Below are 18,327 nucleotides of genomic sequence, written 5' to 3'. Positions count from 1 at the left end.
ATATATATAAGTGAAAAATATATATGACCGTTAAATTCACCGGCTACAGGCAGGTGTGGCAAAAAAGTCAGTTTTAGGGCCTGTACTTTATGTCGCAACTAACTGACATAAAATAAGTTGAAGTTGAAGTAAAAAAAATTAAAATTGACAATACAAAAATAAAAGCCAATTAAACATATGAATAAACACTATAAACATCAACACTAATGTTAATATAAAATGTTTTAGTAATAAATCTCTTTTTCTCATATTTATACATTTATACATAATTAAATTGCTGAAGTTTCCATATGGATTTGTTTGACTGAACATTTTAAGTGTGATGTCAAGAAGTGGTGGTCTGTTCGTTTAACAAGTCATCAACCTTCCTGCCCACAAAAACTAATCATTAATGCTGATTTGGCTTGATGTAATCAGTAAAGCCAATGCAGTGAGGGCTTTACTTCATTAGACAAAATCAGCAAGTCACAAATATATTATTTTTCTGATGACAACTCTTAAACCGGAACAATAATAGGACATTTTTTGTCCTCACAACACTTCAAGGAATAAAGTCTTTATGAAGCAGAACACAAGCAAACAGAAGATCACATTTTTTCATACTTGCCTCTAAAAGTTTCTATGGAGACAGAATGAAAGAACAAGCGTTAGACAAACCAGCTGATGGATTTCTGCAGTTCTTGCTGCATTTACACACATTTGGATGCGAGACAACAGATTATTTTCACACAGTACTCCACACAAATATACAACAAAAAGCTCGGTGAGAGATTTCAGCAGTTTTCTCAGCAGAAGAGTCCTCAAGATTCACATGATGTTGTTTTATTTCAGATAAGCAGGGGAAAGAGAAGGTGTGACTGTTAATGTTATTAAGGTTAGTTAAAAGACCTCAACTCACATCACAAATAACTCAAGACAACATATAGTGAAACCTTGCAAAAAAATCATCAGTACCATTATAAGAAATAATTAAACTATTATATATATATATATATATATATATATATAAAAAATAAATTAAAAAATTCTTATAGTGAAAAAAAATGTATATATACGTTCAGTGTGTATGTATTTATGTTTATGTAAATATTTAAAATATTCCTTAAATATATATATTTTTATTAAATAATAATTTAAAATATTTTAATAATAATTAGAAAAAATTTCAAATATATTTTAAAATATATTCAAAAATAAAATAGTTACTTTTGAAAAATAAACAATTTTGTTACTGTTACAAGTCCCACTTGATCTGTGTTTCTGAAGCACATATTAAAGATATTCTTATGAATAAAATCTGTGTTGGGCACCATATATGCTTATCTTGCAAGGCTTCTACACTTGGAAAGGTGAAAAAATGGTTGTACTTACGTTGACTTCAGTGATAGCAATATCTACGACGCTACCAACAACAATTAAGGCGTCAAATGTGTTCCATGCGTCAGTGAAATAATGCTGTTAATAAAAGACACACCACACACAAGGAAGAGGGGGAAAGAAATGAAAGGAATAGAATGAGGGAGGAAAGAAGGTGCAGAGAAGATACACAGATGTTAGATCTCAGTAGTTAAAGAAACAAGTTGTCAGTTGAAAAGAACAGTAGCTCATCCTGAGCTGAAGTCTTAGCCTGCCTGAAGTAAAGGCTTGAGCGGATATAAGAGGGGACACAGGGCCTAGAACTGAGCTGTACTTACATCAATCTCACTGAGCACTATGTCTACAATGCTGCCGATCACAACCAACGCGTCAAAGACGTTCCAGGCGTCCCCAAAATACCCCTGAGAAATGCGAAGGGGTGGACGGCCAGGAAATATTTGTGTGATTAGGAGTTAGTTGCAGTATCATTTAAAAAAAACACATATTTGGGCCTATATTTAAGATTTAGGTATTTGAATTGCATACAGTATAACATTTTCCATCCAATTAGGTTACACAGTTTTTAAGTGCCCTTATTATGCTATTTAAAAGAATCCTATTTTGTCTCCTGCAATAGGTTTACATGAATCCAAGGTACAGTAAATTAAATAAATAAATGGTTTCATTTTCTCATAACATCCATTGCTCACAGTGTCTAAAACGGGTTGATAAAGGACTCGGCCTCTCCGAATCCGTCCTTACCGAGAGCCAGCTCTGATTGGTCAGATATTAAAAAAACATTTATTAGTTCATTTTAAAACTGTTTACTTTAAAACGGATGGAATTTTTTTTAAAGCAATTCAACTACATAAATCTTAAAATTAGACCTAAATATTTTTTTAGCATATTAATATAAAGTAGGAAAGTTTACTATATTATTTTAAAGTAAAGAAAGAACTGTGATGGACTGAATCTGCTCGTGTCAAAGAGACACTGTTAGTCACGCCACACAGAAAAGCTGAAAACGACAGCACTGCACATCACACTGAGATGCTTACTAGCATTCTGTCCTTCTTCGCAACACAAAGCTGCATGTGTAAAAGTGGGCAGTTAACATCACAAACCTTGTGTAACCATCTAACAATACAAGTGGAAGAGCATGACATATTGAGGAGGGATGTGTAATTATACTGCACTGTTCTGAATGTCCAAATGGGAAATTGTGTTATAATGTAAAATGGTGTGTATCTCTGTGTTTGAATTACTCACCCGGGGTTTGAAAGCGATCAGTTTGAGGACCATCTCCACAGTGAAGACGGCAGTGAAGACCATATTCAGGATGTCCATTACATAATTGAACAGCTCGGATTGACCGTAGTGCTGGCCGCAGAAATGAATGATGTTAAATTGTAGAAAATGTATAAGTGAAAGGTCATTACATTAGACAAACATGTATATACACCCTGCATACCAGTGGTGTTATTGTTAACTAAAAAAAAAATTTAAAAAAAAAAAAAAAAATATATATATATATATATATATATATATATATATATATATATATATATAATATATATTAGTATAACAGAAAACAAAAGCTAAAAATATAGTTATAGTTTAAGCTATTTTAAATATTAATGAACACTATAATAACATATATATTATAATGTTTGACCTATATATATATATATATATATATATATTATGGCTGTCAAAGTATTAATCGTGATTAATCGCATCCAAAATAAAAGTGTGTTTACATAATATATGTGGGTGCACTGTGTATAAATATTTTATATAAATACACACACACATGCTTGTATATATTTAAGAAATATTTTCATGTATATACTGTAGATTTATAGATTTATATATAATTTATATTATATTTAAATATTTTATAAATTAATAATATTTTTTTCTTAAATATACATGCATGTGTGTGTATTTATATATATATACAAAATAATTATAGTCAGTGCACCCATATATATTATGTAAACACAAACTTTTATTTTGGATGTATATATATATATATATATATATATATAATTATTTGTTTGTTTTAATTATACATTGTATGCTATATGTACACATCATGTACTGTATAGACATGCACTAAAAGCTAAAAAATATTTAATGGGGACTATAAAGATAAAATTATTTATGCATAGTTATATCTCATCAAATAAAATTACAAAATGAGCATACAAAGCAGGTTTGAATATTTAAACAAACAATTAATTAAATTACTAAGACTATTTCTAATTACAGAAGGAATAAAGGAAGTCACCTGCACGGCAAGACAGATGGTGTTGAGTAAGATCAGGACAAACATGATGTACTCGAAGCCGGTGGAGTTCACCACATACCAGAACTTATACTGATACGGGTTCTTTGGGATGTACCTCCTGAGAGGACGTGCTTTTAATGCATACTCCACACACTGACGCTGAGGACGACACACATCAAATGATGCTTTTCATTCTGTCAACCAATGCATTTAATTCTGGAATTGCATTATCTATGAAGGATATACTACATGCAATGCTGTCTTTGATTTAAAAAAGGGGATCCTTATACGCCAGCATACTTTTTTAGTGTACTATATGGAAAAAGAATGCATTGAGATTCACAAGGGCTTCCACACAATCCTATTGTGTCTTCTCTTACCTGATTCTTGTCCAGCTCACAGTTCTTGTACTCTTTCTCTCCCTGTTCCTGAAAGGTCACGATGACGAAACCCACGAAGATGTTCATCATGAAGAAGGCGATGATGATGATGTAGATGATGAAGAAGATGGAAATCTCCACGCGGTAGTTGTAGATCGGACCCATGTTCTCCCGGTTGGAGTCTATGGCCTTGTACAACAACCTTAGGAAAGACGAAATGAAGTAAACTAAGAGCCAAGGAAAAACTACTCCAACACCCACAGTTACGGAACAGCGATATTGTGTCATTCTGTCACTGTGTGTGTGTGCGTGTGTGAGTGTGTGTTAAACTAACAGAACATTTGAAGCAGTGTGGTGTTGTAATTACAGGAACAGCGTGGTACTGTTGGCATCGAGTTCACAGTGGCACTTACCAACAGCGCCAATACAAACACAAAAATTACAATAACACACTCGTTCATTTACCCCCGTGCTTTTGAACAAGGAAACTCGACTGTCTGTGTAAGAACTCGCAATACAAGAACCAATATATGTCATTTTGCAATATCCAATTACATTGAGCCTTTTTATTAGGCTTAGGCTTCTGATATCAGCTTGGGATATATTTGCTCCTTTAAAATGGATGCATAAAGAGTAACACAAGTTATATGTTTGTAATATGTAAAAGACTATATAAAAATCACATAATGCTACCAAAAAAAAAAAATGATACCAAAATGCATTTAAAATACACTTACTTCACACTAAGTATACAAATCCATTAACATATTTACTGACATACAGTATCACTTGAGATATATATATATATATATATATTTATTATTTACTTATTTCAATACATCATAAATATTTAATAAAAGCGGGAGAGACACGGGAGACAGTTCCAGGACATAATCGTAACTTTTATCTACAAACACAAGACAAAACGCAATTATATATTATATCTCAAGCGATAAGTCAGTAAACATGTTAATGGATTTGTACTATACTTAGTGTGAAGTAAGTGTATTTTAAATACATTTTGGTATATACAGTATATATATATATATATATATATATATAGACACACACCTCAGCTCTATATACAATCTATATTAAGCTATAAAAATGCCATTTAAACATGCATAAAAGTGGGGCTTTTCTATATCTAATCTATATTAAGAAAAAATTAAACATCAAAATGGAAATAAAATAAAAGTGCTATTCTATATCCAAGTTATAAACTGGTGTATTGTTGAATGCTTACGATGGCCAGCCTTCAAACGTGGACACTGTGAATAGAGCCATCATGGCCATGAGCACGTTGTCAAAGTTGTAATCACTGTTGTGCCAATGACGCTTCTGAATGATTGGCTGGTTTACGTCTCCGTCCTTATACATGATATATGTTCCCCTGAGAGAGAGAAATAGTTATTTTACCCTCTCTAATAGCCACTTCGTTTTGTATACGTTTGATAATTACATTAACTTGCTATACATTTACGAAAGCAGAATTTCATACTTATTTCTTAACTTCAGTGATGATTAAAAACTTCAATTAAACTCACTTGCACTCCTCTGAGGTGGACTTGGCTTCATCATTACAACGGTAAAACTTCCCCTGAAGAAAAAGTAAATAATAATCATAATAATGCTGTTCTTTTGAAATTTCTATTCATAAAAGAAGCAGAACAACTGTTTTAAACATTAATAAGAACGCCATAACGCCAAATCAGCATATCAGAATGATTTCCTTAAGGATCATGTGACACTGGAGTAATGATGCTGATTGATCACAGGAATAAACCACATTTTCAAATACATTGAAAAAAGAAAACAGTCCTTTTAAATTGTAATGATATTTCACAACATTACTGTTTTTACTTTATTTTTGATCAAATAAATGCAGTCTTGGTCAGAATAAGAGACTTTCAAAAACATGACCTCATACAGTATATGAAATATTTTACCTTGAAGAGCTGTACACCAATGCAGGCAAACATAAACTGTAGCAGTGTGGTGACAATCATGATGTTTCCAATAGTCCTGATGGCCACAAACACACACTGGACCACATGCTGCAGAAGGCAAAAGCTAAAAGTCAGAGGTTGTCAGATTTCTTAAACAAATGGACAGACATGCAAGCCCTATATTTTTCCAAAACAATCAACTTTAAAATGTATGAAGACAATTCATATCGAAGTAAAGCAATAGGCAGGACCTTCAGTCCTTTAGCTCGGTTTATGGCCCTGAGTGGACGCAACACCCTCAGAACCCTCAGAATCTTTACCACTGAGATGGCGGACGATCTGCAAGAGACACAAGCGTTCGCGTTACCAAAAAACATACTCCATGCTTTCAATTCTTTGATACTGGAGTTTCTGCCAGGCTTCTAAACCTGCTTAACCAGCAAGACGTGGTCCTTGGTCAACTGACTTCATGATGCTATGCTAAGTTTTGCTGGTGATTTTTTAATTAAAGGGATAGTTCACTTTGAAATTAATTTTTGGTATGTTTTAGCTTACCTCAAGGGCATCCAAGATGTAGGCGTCTTTGTTTCCGCAGTAGTTTCAATTTTGATATTTTTACGTCAAACCGTTCTTGTCTGTCAGTCATATAATGCAGGTCTATGGTCACCACCTCAAAGAGCATGCACAGAGAAGTCCAAATTAAACTTGATTTAATGACTCGTAAATGTAAGTACACATTGATGGCCTAAGACACGAAACGAGCGGTTTGTGTGAGAAAATGAACAGTATTTATATAGTTTTAACCACAGCCACTTCCAATTGATCTGATGGCGCGGGCGCTTTGGTTACAAGAGGTAAAAACGATATAAATACAGTTCGTTTTCTCACACAAGCCGGTCGTTTCAACGTGTACTTACATTTACGAGTCATTTAATCATGTTTAATATGGACTTCTCTGTGCATGCTCTTTGAGGTGGTGACCATAGACCTCCATTATATGACTAATAGACACAAACGGTTTTACCTAAAAATATCAAAATTGAAACTACTCGGAAGCAAAGACAACTACATCTTCGATGCCCTTGAGGTAAGCTACAGTAAAACATACCAAAATGTATTTCAAAATGAACTATACTTTTAAATTGCAGCTTTTGTGATTTGATAATCACTCTAAGCCATATTGCGATTTTGGTTTTACGACGATTAATCGTGCAGCCTTAAAATATAACCATCACTTACTGAATTCCGAAGGACACCAGCGACACGCCGACCACCAGCAGATCTAGAAGATTAAAGTAGTTCCTGCAGAACGCCCCCTTGTGGAGAAACGCGCCATATGTGGTCATCTAACAAAACAAGCGTAGATGGTCAACAATTGCCCTACCGTAATGAAGGACATAGAGAAAACAGTAAATCACACTCTCAAACAGAGTTCACACACACACTCGCATAGACAGAAACACACATTTACACTCCTTAATATCACTCTTTTTTAAGGGTGGCGTGCTCGGAGTTGGACTAAAGGCGAGATCCTTGCACTAACTCCGCCAAACCCTCACGGCTTGAGTCAACATGAATGTAGTAGTAAGCTCTGTTTCACAATCCACCACTAGGGGGCCCAGCAATAAAACATGCTGTTTGTTGCTGAGCTTTGAAGGGGACTAACTTATGACAGAAGAAATAAGGATCGACAGAAAGAGTACAGGAGGAAAAGATAAAAGAGCAAGAGAAGAGTCAGAAAGAAAGGGAACCTATCTATCAGGCGATCTGAAATGAGAACTTCCCTTACTGTCACATTCATGTGAGCCGCTTTTTTTTTATCCTTGAGAACATTGCGCCCTGTTCCCTCGGCAAGATTCGGTAAAGAAAAGAGGGGGAAGAAGCTCCTACTTTAACTTCATATTCAGCAGGCAGAGAAAAAACCAGCCAAAACCAAAGCAAGTCGCTCCAAAATCATGAATGCAAAGGAGTCGTTTGCTGAATGATTATGAATACAGATGCAACCACACACCACGAAGGCGAGCACTGGGTTACGCCAACGTTGGCTGCTGATCAGAGACCAATTTTAGATAACTACATGAATCACTTTAGGTGAAAATCGTACATAATTTTCATAAAACATTTTTTGCTAGGAGTTGCCGGTCCAAGATCAGCACTTATGAGAATCTCTCCACAAAACTAGAGGCTATGTTCAAAATGTAATACCAGCATGTAATACTAAAAGCAATACAACTTTGATTTTGATTTTAAAGGGGTCTTTAAAACTGCGAAGTGAAATGGTCACTCAATAAACTATTTAAAAAGCATTACGCTAATATTTTTGTCCCATGACCTCATCACCTGAATGCGAGTAGCATCCTGTTAGCATCTTGAAAATAATAGTGGGTATTTCACAATAAGTACATTTTGTGTAAAAATGTGTTATATATTTCTGATCACAAATAGGTTAAAAATTATTTCCGGGTTTCTGCATTACACAATTATAATTTTTAATTAAAACAAAGATCTCTGACTCTTGCAAAAGTTATTTTTTATTATCTAAAAAATGTTATAACACTTCTGGTGACACATTCCTGGCAACTAAAATCAACAATTGAAGAACAAGAGTAAAGTTTTCAAATTTAAATTTAAAACAGATTTAAAGTTTTTTAAAGGTTCTGTTCAAACTAAATAATTTCTCAGATTTCCACAAACGGTGTCAATACGACCCAAATCAGTGTTGCTATTGTTAACTAAAACTAAATGTATTAAAAATAAAAAGCTGAAATAAAATAACACATACATATTATATGAAAATGTAAACTTAAAAATTAACGAAATTTTGCATTCAAACTAAATAATTTCTCAGATTTCCACAAATGCTGTCAATGCGACTTAAATAAGTGTTGTTATTGTTAACTAAAACTAAATTTATTAAAAATAAAAACCTGAAATAACATAACACATACTCTAAGTATAATATGAAAATGTAAACTTAAAAATTTAAACGAAATTTTACATTTTGCATTCAAACTAAATAATTTCTTACATTTCCACAAATGGTGTCAATGCGACTCAAATCAGTGTTGTTATTGTTAACTAAAACTAAATTTATTAAAAATAAAAACCTGATATAAAATAACACATACATATTATATGAAAATGTAAACTTGAAATTTAACGAAATTAGAAATTTTGCATTCAAACAAAATTTCTCAGATTTCCACAAATGGTGTCAATGCGACTCAAATCAGTGTTGTTATTGTTAACTAAAACTAAATTTATAAAAAATAAAATAAAAATCTGAAATAAAATAACACATACATATTATATGAAATTGTAAAATTGTTGTAACGAAATTTTAAATTTTGCATTGGCAGTTAGCTAAAATAAATACTTTAAGTAACTATAACTGAAAGCTAAACAGAAATATAGAGAAAATGTGCATGTTGTGCACAGTATAGGCTACATACTATAAACTGTAGGAAGAGAATAGTACTGTAGTATGACATTCTGAACACAGCCAGAGAGAATTACTGCAGCTTCATTAAATAACAACTGTGCTGCCCTGTATGGCGCTGGAGGTCGCATTGCATTGATATGCACTCAGTCAAGGGGTTTGAACCATGTTCTGTCCAAGCATGGTTATATTTGCCCCCTCTTTTATGGACTGGAAACGGGCCAATCAGTTATGAAGGCATGAGAGAGGCAGTGTTATTTTCTTTTCACAAAGAGTTGCATAGTTTCGTCTTTTTGAATTGCTTTCTTTCTAGTTTTACAGACACATCCTGTGTGATTTCTCCAGATCGGTTTCCTTCAAAACCTCCTTAACCCCACTGTGACCAATCAGGGTTGAGTTCAAGCCCTGTCACTCTCCCCAGAAGAAAAGTGAAAACCTGACAACTCTTGTGCTGTGTTTGATGAAGATGTGCTTTCATGTTCTGAGACATTTCTTTTCTTTTAGTCTTTTAGTAAAAGAGGTGCCATGGTTTAAAAAAAGAGAAAGAAAAGAGATTGATCAAGCCAGGTAGTACTGAAGTAGCAGGTGACACACATGGAGAGAATGCAGCCAGGCCTGTGTGCCGAGAGGTTACCTTCAACACGATCTCAAATGTAAACATACTAGTGAAGACATAATCTGCATAGCCTAGGACCTGGAATAAACCAGACGGTTACAGCGTTACTGAACATACACGACACACAACACGAGCACAGGGCAGGACATTTACCTTTAACACGATCTCTACAGTAAAGATAGCCGTGAAAGCATAGTCAAAGTAACCAAGTATCTGCAAAGAGCAATGTACATGTTTAACAAAGATCAAGGACATTTAGCAATCATCATTTACCATCAGAATATATATTTAGAATTATAGGTATATGTGGTTTGCTTAAGTTAATTATTAGTCTGTTACGGTAACACCACAGAAACATTACTCTTTCAGTGAAGGAAGTCCTTAGTTGGGAAGAAAAGGGTTAGCAGATATGAAGACATGAAGGAATAACAGATGAACTCCACTAGACTAGTTTAATCTCAAATATCACATTTGACTAGGTGTGTAATGGTTCTCTGTAAAAAAAAAAAAAAAATCTAACTGTGGTTTGGCACGCACCTGCACCGCGGTTCATCTTAAATCTGACGACGCATCTATAATATGATTTGATGAATATATCAACATGTAAAACAGACAGACAGAGTTTATCTACTGTATGTTTCTGTCAGATAAGCGTTCTAGCTTCCCGATATGTTACAACAGCGATGAATGTGAACAAAACCGTCTTTTTAAACTTTAAAAGCACACGTTGCTATCTGTGTTTAAACTAAACTCATTTAAGCCATAAAATATGTCAACATGCCCAAACATCGTAGGTTATGTCATAAGTGAACGTAAACGGTGGAGAAAGAGGACGCATGCGTGCAGTATCAGTATCTTGGATCTGTGCATTACGTCTTAAAGTGACAGCAGCCTAATATTCCTCCTGTCTGAGTTTTTAATGTTAATCAAACAACAAAAAACTAAAAAACTCACTCACTGCTCTTGACTGAATAGCATTTGTAACTTTAATAATGATTACTCTGGTGAAGATTATATGCAATGTTATTTTACATTTGATTACTTTGTGGACCTGAAACCTGAAAAGCACTGCTTATATTTTCTTGTATCTTTGCTCTATCATAATTATTTTGTGCTGTTGCTTGTAATTTGATTATTTGTTTTAATTTTCAAAAAAATTTTTGAGAGTACCTTTTTTTCCCTGAACCATACCGAAACCCTGAAATCGTGATAAACCAAACTGTGAATTATTTGAACCATTACACCCCTACATTTAACCTTTAGTTCAGCTAGAAATGAAAATTCTGTCATTTGCTCATCCTCATATTGTTCCAAATCCATGAGACTTTAGTTCACCTTCAGAACACAGATGAAGATCTTTTAATGAAATTTGAGAGATTTCTGTGCCTCCATTGAAAGTCCATTCACCCAAAACACTGATACTTAAACTTAAAAACGAGATTAAGAGACACGATTGCTTTATAGGAATGGATTTAATTTACGTTTCATTTAAATATAAACATTGATCAAAGATGAAATCGCTCAAATTTCCTAAAAAAATATTTTAATTTGTGTTCCTAAAATGAACGAAAGTCTTACGGGTTAGGAACGACATGAGAGTGAGTAACATAATTACTTGTAAAAATACTTGTTTTACTTTATCTGTAAATGCTTTGGAAAATTAAATAATTAAATAGCTACATAGCTCTTAAACAAAATAAAACAAACAAAAACCCTTGCATTTATGCTTGATCGTAACACTAAACTTTCATTTAGAATTTTATTATAGTTGAATATATTAAGAATGAATATGTTTTGGACATTAATGAATAATTTGACATTTGCAGAACCAAACAGCTTCTGTATGCGATCACAAGTTGTACTCACGATATTCCGGGCAGAGAAGTTTCTGATTGGGTCCTCAGCGGCCAAGGAGGCGGAGCTTAGCATAATGAACACGAGGATGAGGTTGGTGAAGATGTGGTGGTTTATCAGCTTGTGGCAGGCGACTCGAATTCTACATAGAGAGAGAGAGAGAGAGGAGACACTAAAAAACATCTTAAACACTATATGTGTGTTCAAGATCCAGAAGCATCAAATGTGTAGAGAAATGAATTTTCTAAGCAATTAAAACAATAAAATAATTTGCCTTGTAACTTTATTTAGTTATTAGAAACATGGATTTAGTTGAAATGCAAAAACAAGTCTGACGCTTGATTAGGTTTTTCTTATTTTGTCCAAAACGATAAACTGATGCAGTGGTGACACATTAATCTGAAGAACAAATGTGCCATGTTTGTGTGACAGGCTCTGTTCAAACAGAAGTCTATAGTAATTTTAATGAAATTAAAAATTTCTCCAATGCTGTTACTATAACTCAAAACAGTGTTGTTCATGTTTTCGGTAATTAAAAAAAACACAAAAAAAACCATAAAATTACATTTAAACAAAAATTTTAAATGTCGCCTTTGCCCTTAAGATTAGCACTTAATATTATTAAAACTAAAACTGAAATAAAAATAAATTAAAGTTAAATAGAAATACAAAAAAAAGACAAAAGCTTTAAACTAAAATGAAAACTGAAACCAAAAATAAAGCTATTCCAGAATATTAACAAATACTATATTAGCATATAAATAATACTAAAATTAAATACCAGCAACACCAAGTCTGGGTTTGATTCTCAGGGAATGCATAAATGGATATGAACACCTTGAAAGCAATACAAGTTATTTTGGATAAAAGTATCTGCCAAATGCATAAACATGTAAAAAGTGATTCAGAAGTAAAGTGTGTATAAACATTAACATGGGTCTTTGTTCCTATCTAGTTGTGTGTATGTTTAAGCAGATGTCAAAGTGCCACATACGGGTTTGTGTTGCTAAAGATGAAGAACGCACTGCCCTCTGGGATTGGAGTGATTTTTTCCTTCTTAACAAGCTCTGAGATCTGTGGACGGGGCCCCGCAGGAACGTCCTGCTCTTCTTCTTCCTCCTCTGTGACACGGACACGATGATCAGGACAAGTATAGAAAAAAATCATCTTGGATGTGCAACGTCATGATATAGTTCATTACCTGCGTTTTCCTTCTCATCGTCCTCTCCAGCCTGAAGGAAAGAAAGCAAAGCTATAATATCCTACTATTAACACAAAAACACATAAAACAGGCACAAACTAGTTACCTTGGCATCATCTTCATTTTCATCAATTTCGTCACTTGGGGAAAAAAGGCAGGAAAACAAGCAGTGTAAAATGCAGCACACGAGCAGAGGAACCTGGATCCAGGCCCTCAATGTTTGATTAAATGACCTCTACAAGTTACATTTACCATTTCTTCTTATCATCGGTGTCTGTGTTCAGAGACTCCGCGTCTGCAAGGTTGTCCACAGCGATAGCCAAGAACACATTCAGAAGAATGTCTAAGTGTCAATGTGTTAAGTAAACCAACAGCTAATAACAAAAAAAAAATTCCCTTTGTTTTTCTGTTTCCTTTTTTGGCTTCATTAGGATACAGTTTCCACAGATGAAGAGAATGATGAAGTAGATGCACACGATCATTCCTGACGATGAAGGGCCACCGTATGCCATAATTCCATCGTACATGACGGCATTCCAGTCTTCACCGGTCAGAATCTGAGATCATTGTTACACATGAGCAAACACATATCCCATTAAAATAACAAGACACACATACACACCTGAAACACAGTGAGCAAGGCCTGAGGGAAGTTGTCAAAGGTGCTCCTCTTCGTTTGTGTCTCGTCGAAGTTAAACTTGCCGCCGAACACCTGCATACCGAGGAGGCTGAAGATGATGATGAAGAGGAAGAGCAGCAGCAATAGAGATGCGATGGACTTCATGGAGTTCAGCAGAGATGCCACCAAGTTACTGAGAGACGCCCAATGACTAAAGGGAAAAAACAAGCTGTGTAAAAAAAAGTGTTCTGAGCCCCGCAAAAATGTCTTTTCTAAATGTCATTCTGTCAAAAAACAGGACAAACTATAAGCGCCCCATTATTCTTTTTACCTTTCATGCAGTGTAATAGCTGTTTGTGACTGTAAATGGTTTATTAAATAATTAAAGTTCATGAATAATGGGGTTATTGTCTCCACAAAGAAAGAACAGATTCTGAAATGCACATTGCCATAATGCAAGCCTATAATCTCATTGGCTCCCCGTGAAAAATGTCTACTTTGACCCTCAAACACTGTAGAAGTAGCTGAGGCCTGGACGACTTTGGTTTCTGCTCTGTAAAAGCAAATTTACTTTACATGCAACTTTGAAGAATGAGGACTTGTGTTAGAATTGATACAGCAAAAACAACGACATCATTATAGACCATTTTGCAAGATGTAAACAACACTGGTCCAGAAACACTTCCTGTTTCAGTTTGTAACTGTTTTCTTGATTTCACATGGAAAGAAAAAATCTTAAAAGATGTTTGTTTAACTTTTTGACTGAAAAAACTGTGAAAAACTGTGAAAAAACTGAAACAGGAAGTGCAAAATGATACATCTTGCAAAATGGTCTATTAGTTTCGCTATCAAGTGCTGAGGAAGCCTCTGGAGCTGAAATTCAGATATGGCAACGGGCGTTTCATTTCTGACATGTGCCGTAAGTGGTGACCAATCACAACAACTAGGCCATCTGACCAATCAGAGCAGAGCTGGCTCACAGAAAGGGGAGTTTACAGAGACTGAATCCTTTATCATACCATTTCAGACACTGTGAGAAAAGTATATAAGTTGAATGCATGTAAATATATTGTAGAAGACCTCCAAAACAGAATTAGGAACCATTAAAATAGCACAATTTTCAGTTTTCTCATCCCTTACCGTGTGACTTTAAAGATCCTGAGAAGTCGTACACATCGAAACACTGAGATGCCGAGAGGCGACATGATCTCTAACTCCACTAGGATCGTCTCAGTGATGCCACCGCACACCACAAAGCAGTCAAAACGATTAAAGAGAGACACAAAATAAGCCTGCAGGCCCAGACTGTACATCTTCACCAACATCTCGCATGTGAACAGGGCCAGCAGCACTTTATTGGCCACGTCTACAAGAGGAAACCCATCGGGGTCAGAAAAGAGAGGATACAGTGAGAACATGATCTTTTACACTTATTGCTTTGAGTACAAATACATGCAGAGCTCACCCTGTACTTGTGTGAGCCACATGGGCTGGTTGTAATGTTCTGATGAGATGGTCAAAGTGTTGAGGAACACCAGGATGATCACAAGCCAATAGAACGGCACAGATTTCACAGCCAAACGACAGTTCCTTCGACACAAGCGGTTCCAGCGACGCCAGCGCCGACTGAAAGAGGAGGCAGTGAATTCAGACAACAGACACAAGAAGAAATGAAAATAGAATGATGCATTGAAAGGAGAGATTGAACACTAGATAATAGGTAGACGTTAGAATACAAATAGAAAAATAGAATGCTAATGTAGATACACAGGATCAGAACTAAACAGAACATTAGAATGATAGAATGCTGGATAAATAACACATAGATAAAATTACATAACACTAGCTAGAACACTAGACAGAAAGGACACGACAACGTTAGAAAACTAGAGCGCTTGAAAGAACCCTCAAGTGATAAAAAGAACACTAGATAGCAATGCTAGTCTGAATGTTAGAAAATTAGATAGATATGTGTTAAAAAATTATAAATAGAGCAACACTACAAAACATAAAACAAACTATAAAACAACAGAACGCTATATATTATATATATTATATATTTTAGACAGAAAGCTAGCTAGCTAACTAGACAGATAGCTGGAATGTTAATTAGCTAAACAGATAGCTGGAATGTAAACTAGCTAAAGATCACTGGAATGTTAACTAGCTAAACAGATAGCTGCTATGTTAACTAGCTAAACAGATAGCTGGTATGTTAGCTAAACAGATAGCTGTAATGTTAACTAGCTAAACAGATAGCTGGAATGTTAATTAGCTAAACAGATAGCTGGAATGTTAACTAGCTAAACAGATAGCTGGAATGTTAACTAGCTAAACAGATTGCTGGAATGTAAACTAGCTAAACAGATCGCTGGAATGTTAACTAGCTAAACAGATAGCTGGAATGTTAACTAGCTAAACAGATAGCTGGAATGTTAACTAGCTAAACAGATAGCTGGAATGTTAACTAGCTAAACAGATAGCTGGAATGTTAATTAGCTAAACAGATAGCTGGAATGTTAATTAGCTAAACGGATAGCTGGAATGTTAATTAGCTAAACAGATAGCTGGAATGTTAACTAGCTAAACAGATAGCTGGAATGCTAGCTAACCAGACAGACAGACAGATAGAGCATGCAAGCTCACAGTAATACATGCAAACAGCATGTAAATACATGCAATAACATGCAAATAAACTGACATTAGCATGTATTAAACACATCTTTACTGACCTGCACTTTGATTTAGAAATTTTTTGACTGTAAATTGAAACAAATTTTAAAGTTAAAAAAGAAACCAGAGTATTCATATACATCCTAGATATAGCATATTACAATGATTCATTACTGATGAAATAAAAATCAATTCATGTCTATTTGTGAGTTTTCTCACCATGTTGGGCCACAACATGTCGCCTTCTCTTCTTCTCCTTTCTCATTCTCTGTATTCATGGATTCGGTCTCACTCGCCGGCATACTCGCTATTGTGTTACAAACACAAGGTTCAGCACACACGCATTAAAACACGCAACACACAGTTCGAACATTCTCAGTCAAATTTAGTGGCCAAGAAATATTTAACAAGAAAGATGTCATTTTTAAATGCATCCTTAGTGAAACAGAAATTCTTAAAGAAATATAATTTGGACTGTTTGGAAAAAAACAACAAAAATAAAATGTAATTTTAATGTAAAACATTAAAATTAGTGCAACTCAACATGGTTTATGTTCAAAGACATTAGTCATTACTTTACTTCCATACTAATGTTACAGCAGAAAATCATAATGCAAAGTGTTTTTACATGACAGCCCAATTATAGTCATTCTGTATCTGTGCTCAGAGATATTTATAGAAATCGAATTAAAAGGCCGATAGTTCAATCATGACTTCAGTAATGGTAAAACAAAAGGCCGCTTGAGGGAAAAGTACAAAATATATGTTCTGCTCAGCCCTCACATTCCCTCAGGATATATTCTGACACATCCAAAGACAGTAATAAGCGAGTGTGATCAGACTTTTTGTGACTTCTCTATAAACTGCTGACCATGAGCCTGGTGATCTGGGTTTAACCTCATTTCTATGTTAGAAACTCGCTGTCACTGTTTTAAAGTGGGATTTTTAAGTTGCAGAGACGCTGCGCCCCCACTCCTGCCAGATCTGATCTCTGACTCACTCTGATTTTGAGAGAATGACAATGAGAAGACTAAATTAGTACAGGAAGGAGGAAACGGGCAAGCGAGGATTTTGATATCGCTAATGCTGAGGAAAAACTGTTGGGCACAAAAAGCATATAGGCTCAGCCGGTCGTAGAGAAGGAAAACACACACATTTGCAAAGCACAAGTAGTGCATTCACACACCATAGCATCCGCATAAGCATCCCACACATAGACATCTTATTAGCTTCACAACATACTTCCATACAGGACAAAATAGGGCATTTGTGCCAAAGTCAATGAGTAATACATATCTCTTTTCAAAAGGAAACTCTATGTAAGGCTTCTAACATGAATATCATCAAGTAATCACACATATGAAAGGGACAGAAGGGTGGGAGGGAGATTTACCATGAGTGTCAGAGGACTGGCTGAACCAGCCAAACCCTTTCTTCTTCTTCTCCATGAGGCTGGCCAATGTAACCCCTTCATTTCCCATGCAACCAAAGCCCATGCATGATTTACACAGCACAGCACAGCCGTGGCATGGTCACGAGGGCGAGAACGAGTAGCCACATCGACACGGGTTAAAGCACGGGAACAAGAACAGCACCAAACACAACAATTAACAACAGTAAACAACAACAACATCAACATTGAGGCAACTGGTCTGCTGGATGGGAGCAAAGGATGAAGGGTAGTTAGTTAACAGTGAGCAAGAGCAGGTTATTAGGAACAGGGTGCAATGAGTTCAATGAAAACATAGGAACATAGCGAAGGTCCTAATGTTGAGATTCGATGGTGTAGATGTTTGCACGTGTGTATGATATGAAGCCGACCTCTGACCTCGATGCCCCCCACATGCATTCATGGAAGTCCATCATTACTTAAAGTTCAGAAAAAATAAGTAATGGGATACACCACTCAAAAATAAAAAGTCATCATTTACACACCCTCAAGTTGTT

At 35.1% G+C, this 18,327-nt stretch overlaps 1 protein-coding gene across 14 annotated transcripts in view; it reads right to left on the bottom strand.

The window, feature by feature from the left end:
* The window catches only part of cacna1da (calcium voltage-gated channel subunit alpha1 Da), an 82,244-nt gene that overhangs the window by 23,867 nt on the left and 40,050 nt on the right, over positions 1-18,327 (bottom strand). For 5 of the 14 annotated variants that reach the window (XM_089125271.1, XM_089125272.1, XM_089125276.1 and 2 more), the window contains exons 10-32: positions 17,774-17,848; positions 16,600-16,687; positions 16,440-16,466; positions 15,173-15,333; positions 14,848-15,073; positions 13,711-13,918; positions 13,525-13,645; positions 13,341-13,431; positions 13,195-13,228; positions 13,089-13,119; positions 12,882-13,008; positions 11,900-12,029; positions 10,187-10,246; positions 10,052-10,111; positions 7,218-7,324; positions 6,230-6,317; positions 5,979-6,086; positions 5,577-5,629; positions 5,276-5,422; positions 4,030-4,231; positions 3,650-3,808; positions 2,626-2,736; positions 1,372-1,455 (exon numbers count right to left, since the gene is read on the bottom strand). In XM_089125271.1, the coding sequence (XP_088981397.1) occupies positions 1,372-1,455; positions 2,626-2,736; positions 3,650-3,808; positions 4,030-4,231; positions 5,276-5,422; positions 5,577-5,629; positions 5,979-6,086; positions 6,230-6,317; positions 7,218-7,324; positions 10,052-10,111; positions 10,187-10,246; positions 11,900-12,029; positions 12,882-13,008; positions 13,089-13,119; positions 13,195-13,228; positions 13,341-13,431; positions 13,525-13,645; positions 13,711-13,918; positions 14,848-15,073; positions 15,173-15,333; positions 16,440-16,466; positions 16,600-16,687; positions 17,774-17,848 (2,498 nt within the window). The remainder of the gene's footprint in view (positions 1-1,371; positions 1,456-2,625; positions 2,737-3,649; positions 3,809-4,029; positions 4,232-5,275; positions 5,423-5,576; positions 5,630-5,978; positions 6,087-6,229; positions 6,318-7,217; positions 7,325-10,051; positions 10,112-10,186; positions 10,247-11,899; positions 12,030-12,881; positions 13,009-13,088; positions 13,120-13,194; positions 13,229-13,340; positions 13,432-13,524; positions 13,646-13,710; positions 13,919-14,847; positions 15,074-15,172; positions 15,334-16,439; positions 16,467-16,599; positions 16,688-17,773; positions 17,849-18,327) is intronic. The other 9 variants (XM_089125277.1, XM_039673718.2, XM_039673721.2 and 6 more) reach the window with 5 other exon arrangements.

This window comes from Pimephales promelas, chromosome 21 (assembly GCF_988280905.1).
Source record: "Pimephales promelas chromosome 21, fPimPro1.hap1.1, whole genome shotgun sequence".
Lineage (NCBI taxonomy): Eukaryota > Metazoa > Chordata > Actinopteri > Cypriniformes > Leuciscidae > Pimephales > Pimephales promelas.
Note: the sequence above shows the minus strand (reverse complement) of the source record. Positions and strands in the feature narration are given on the sequence as shown.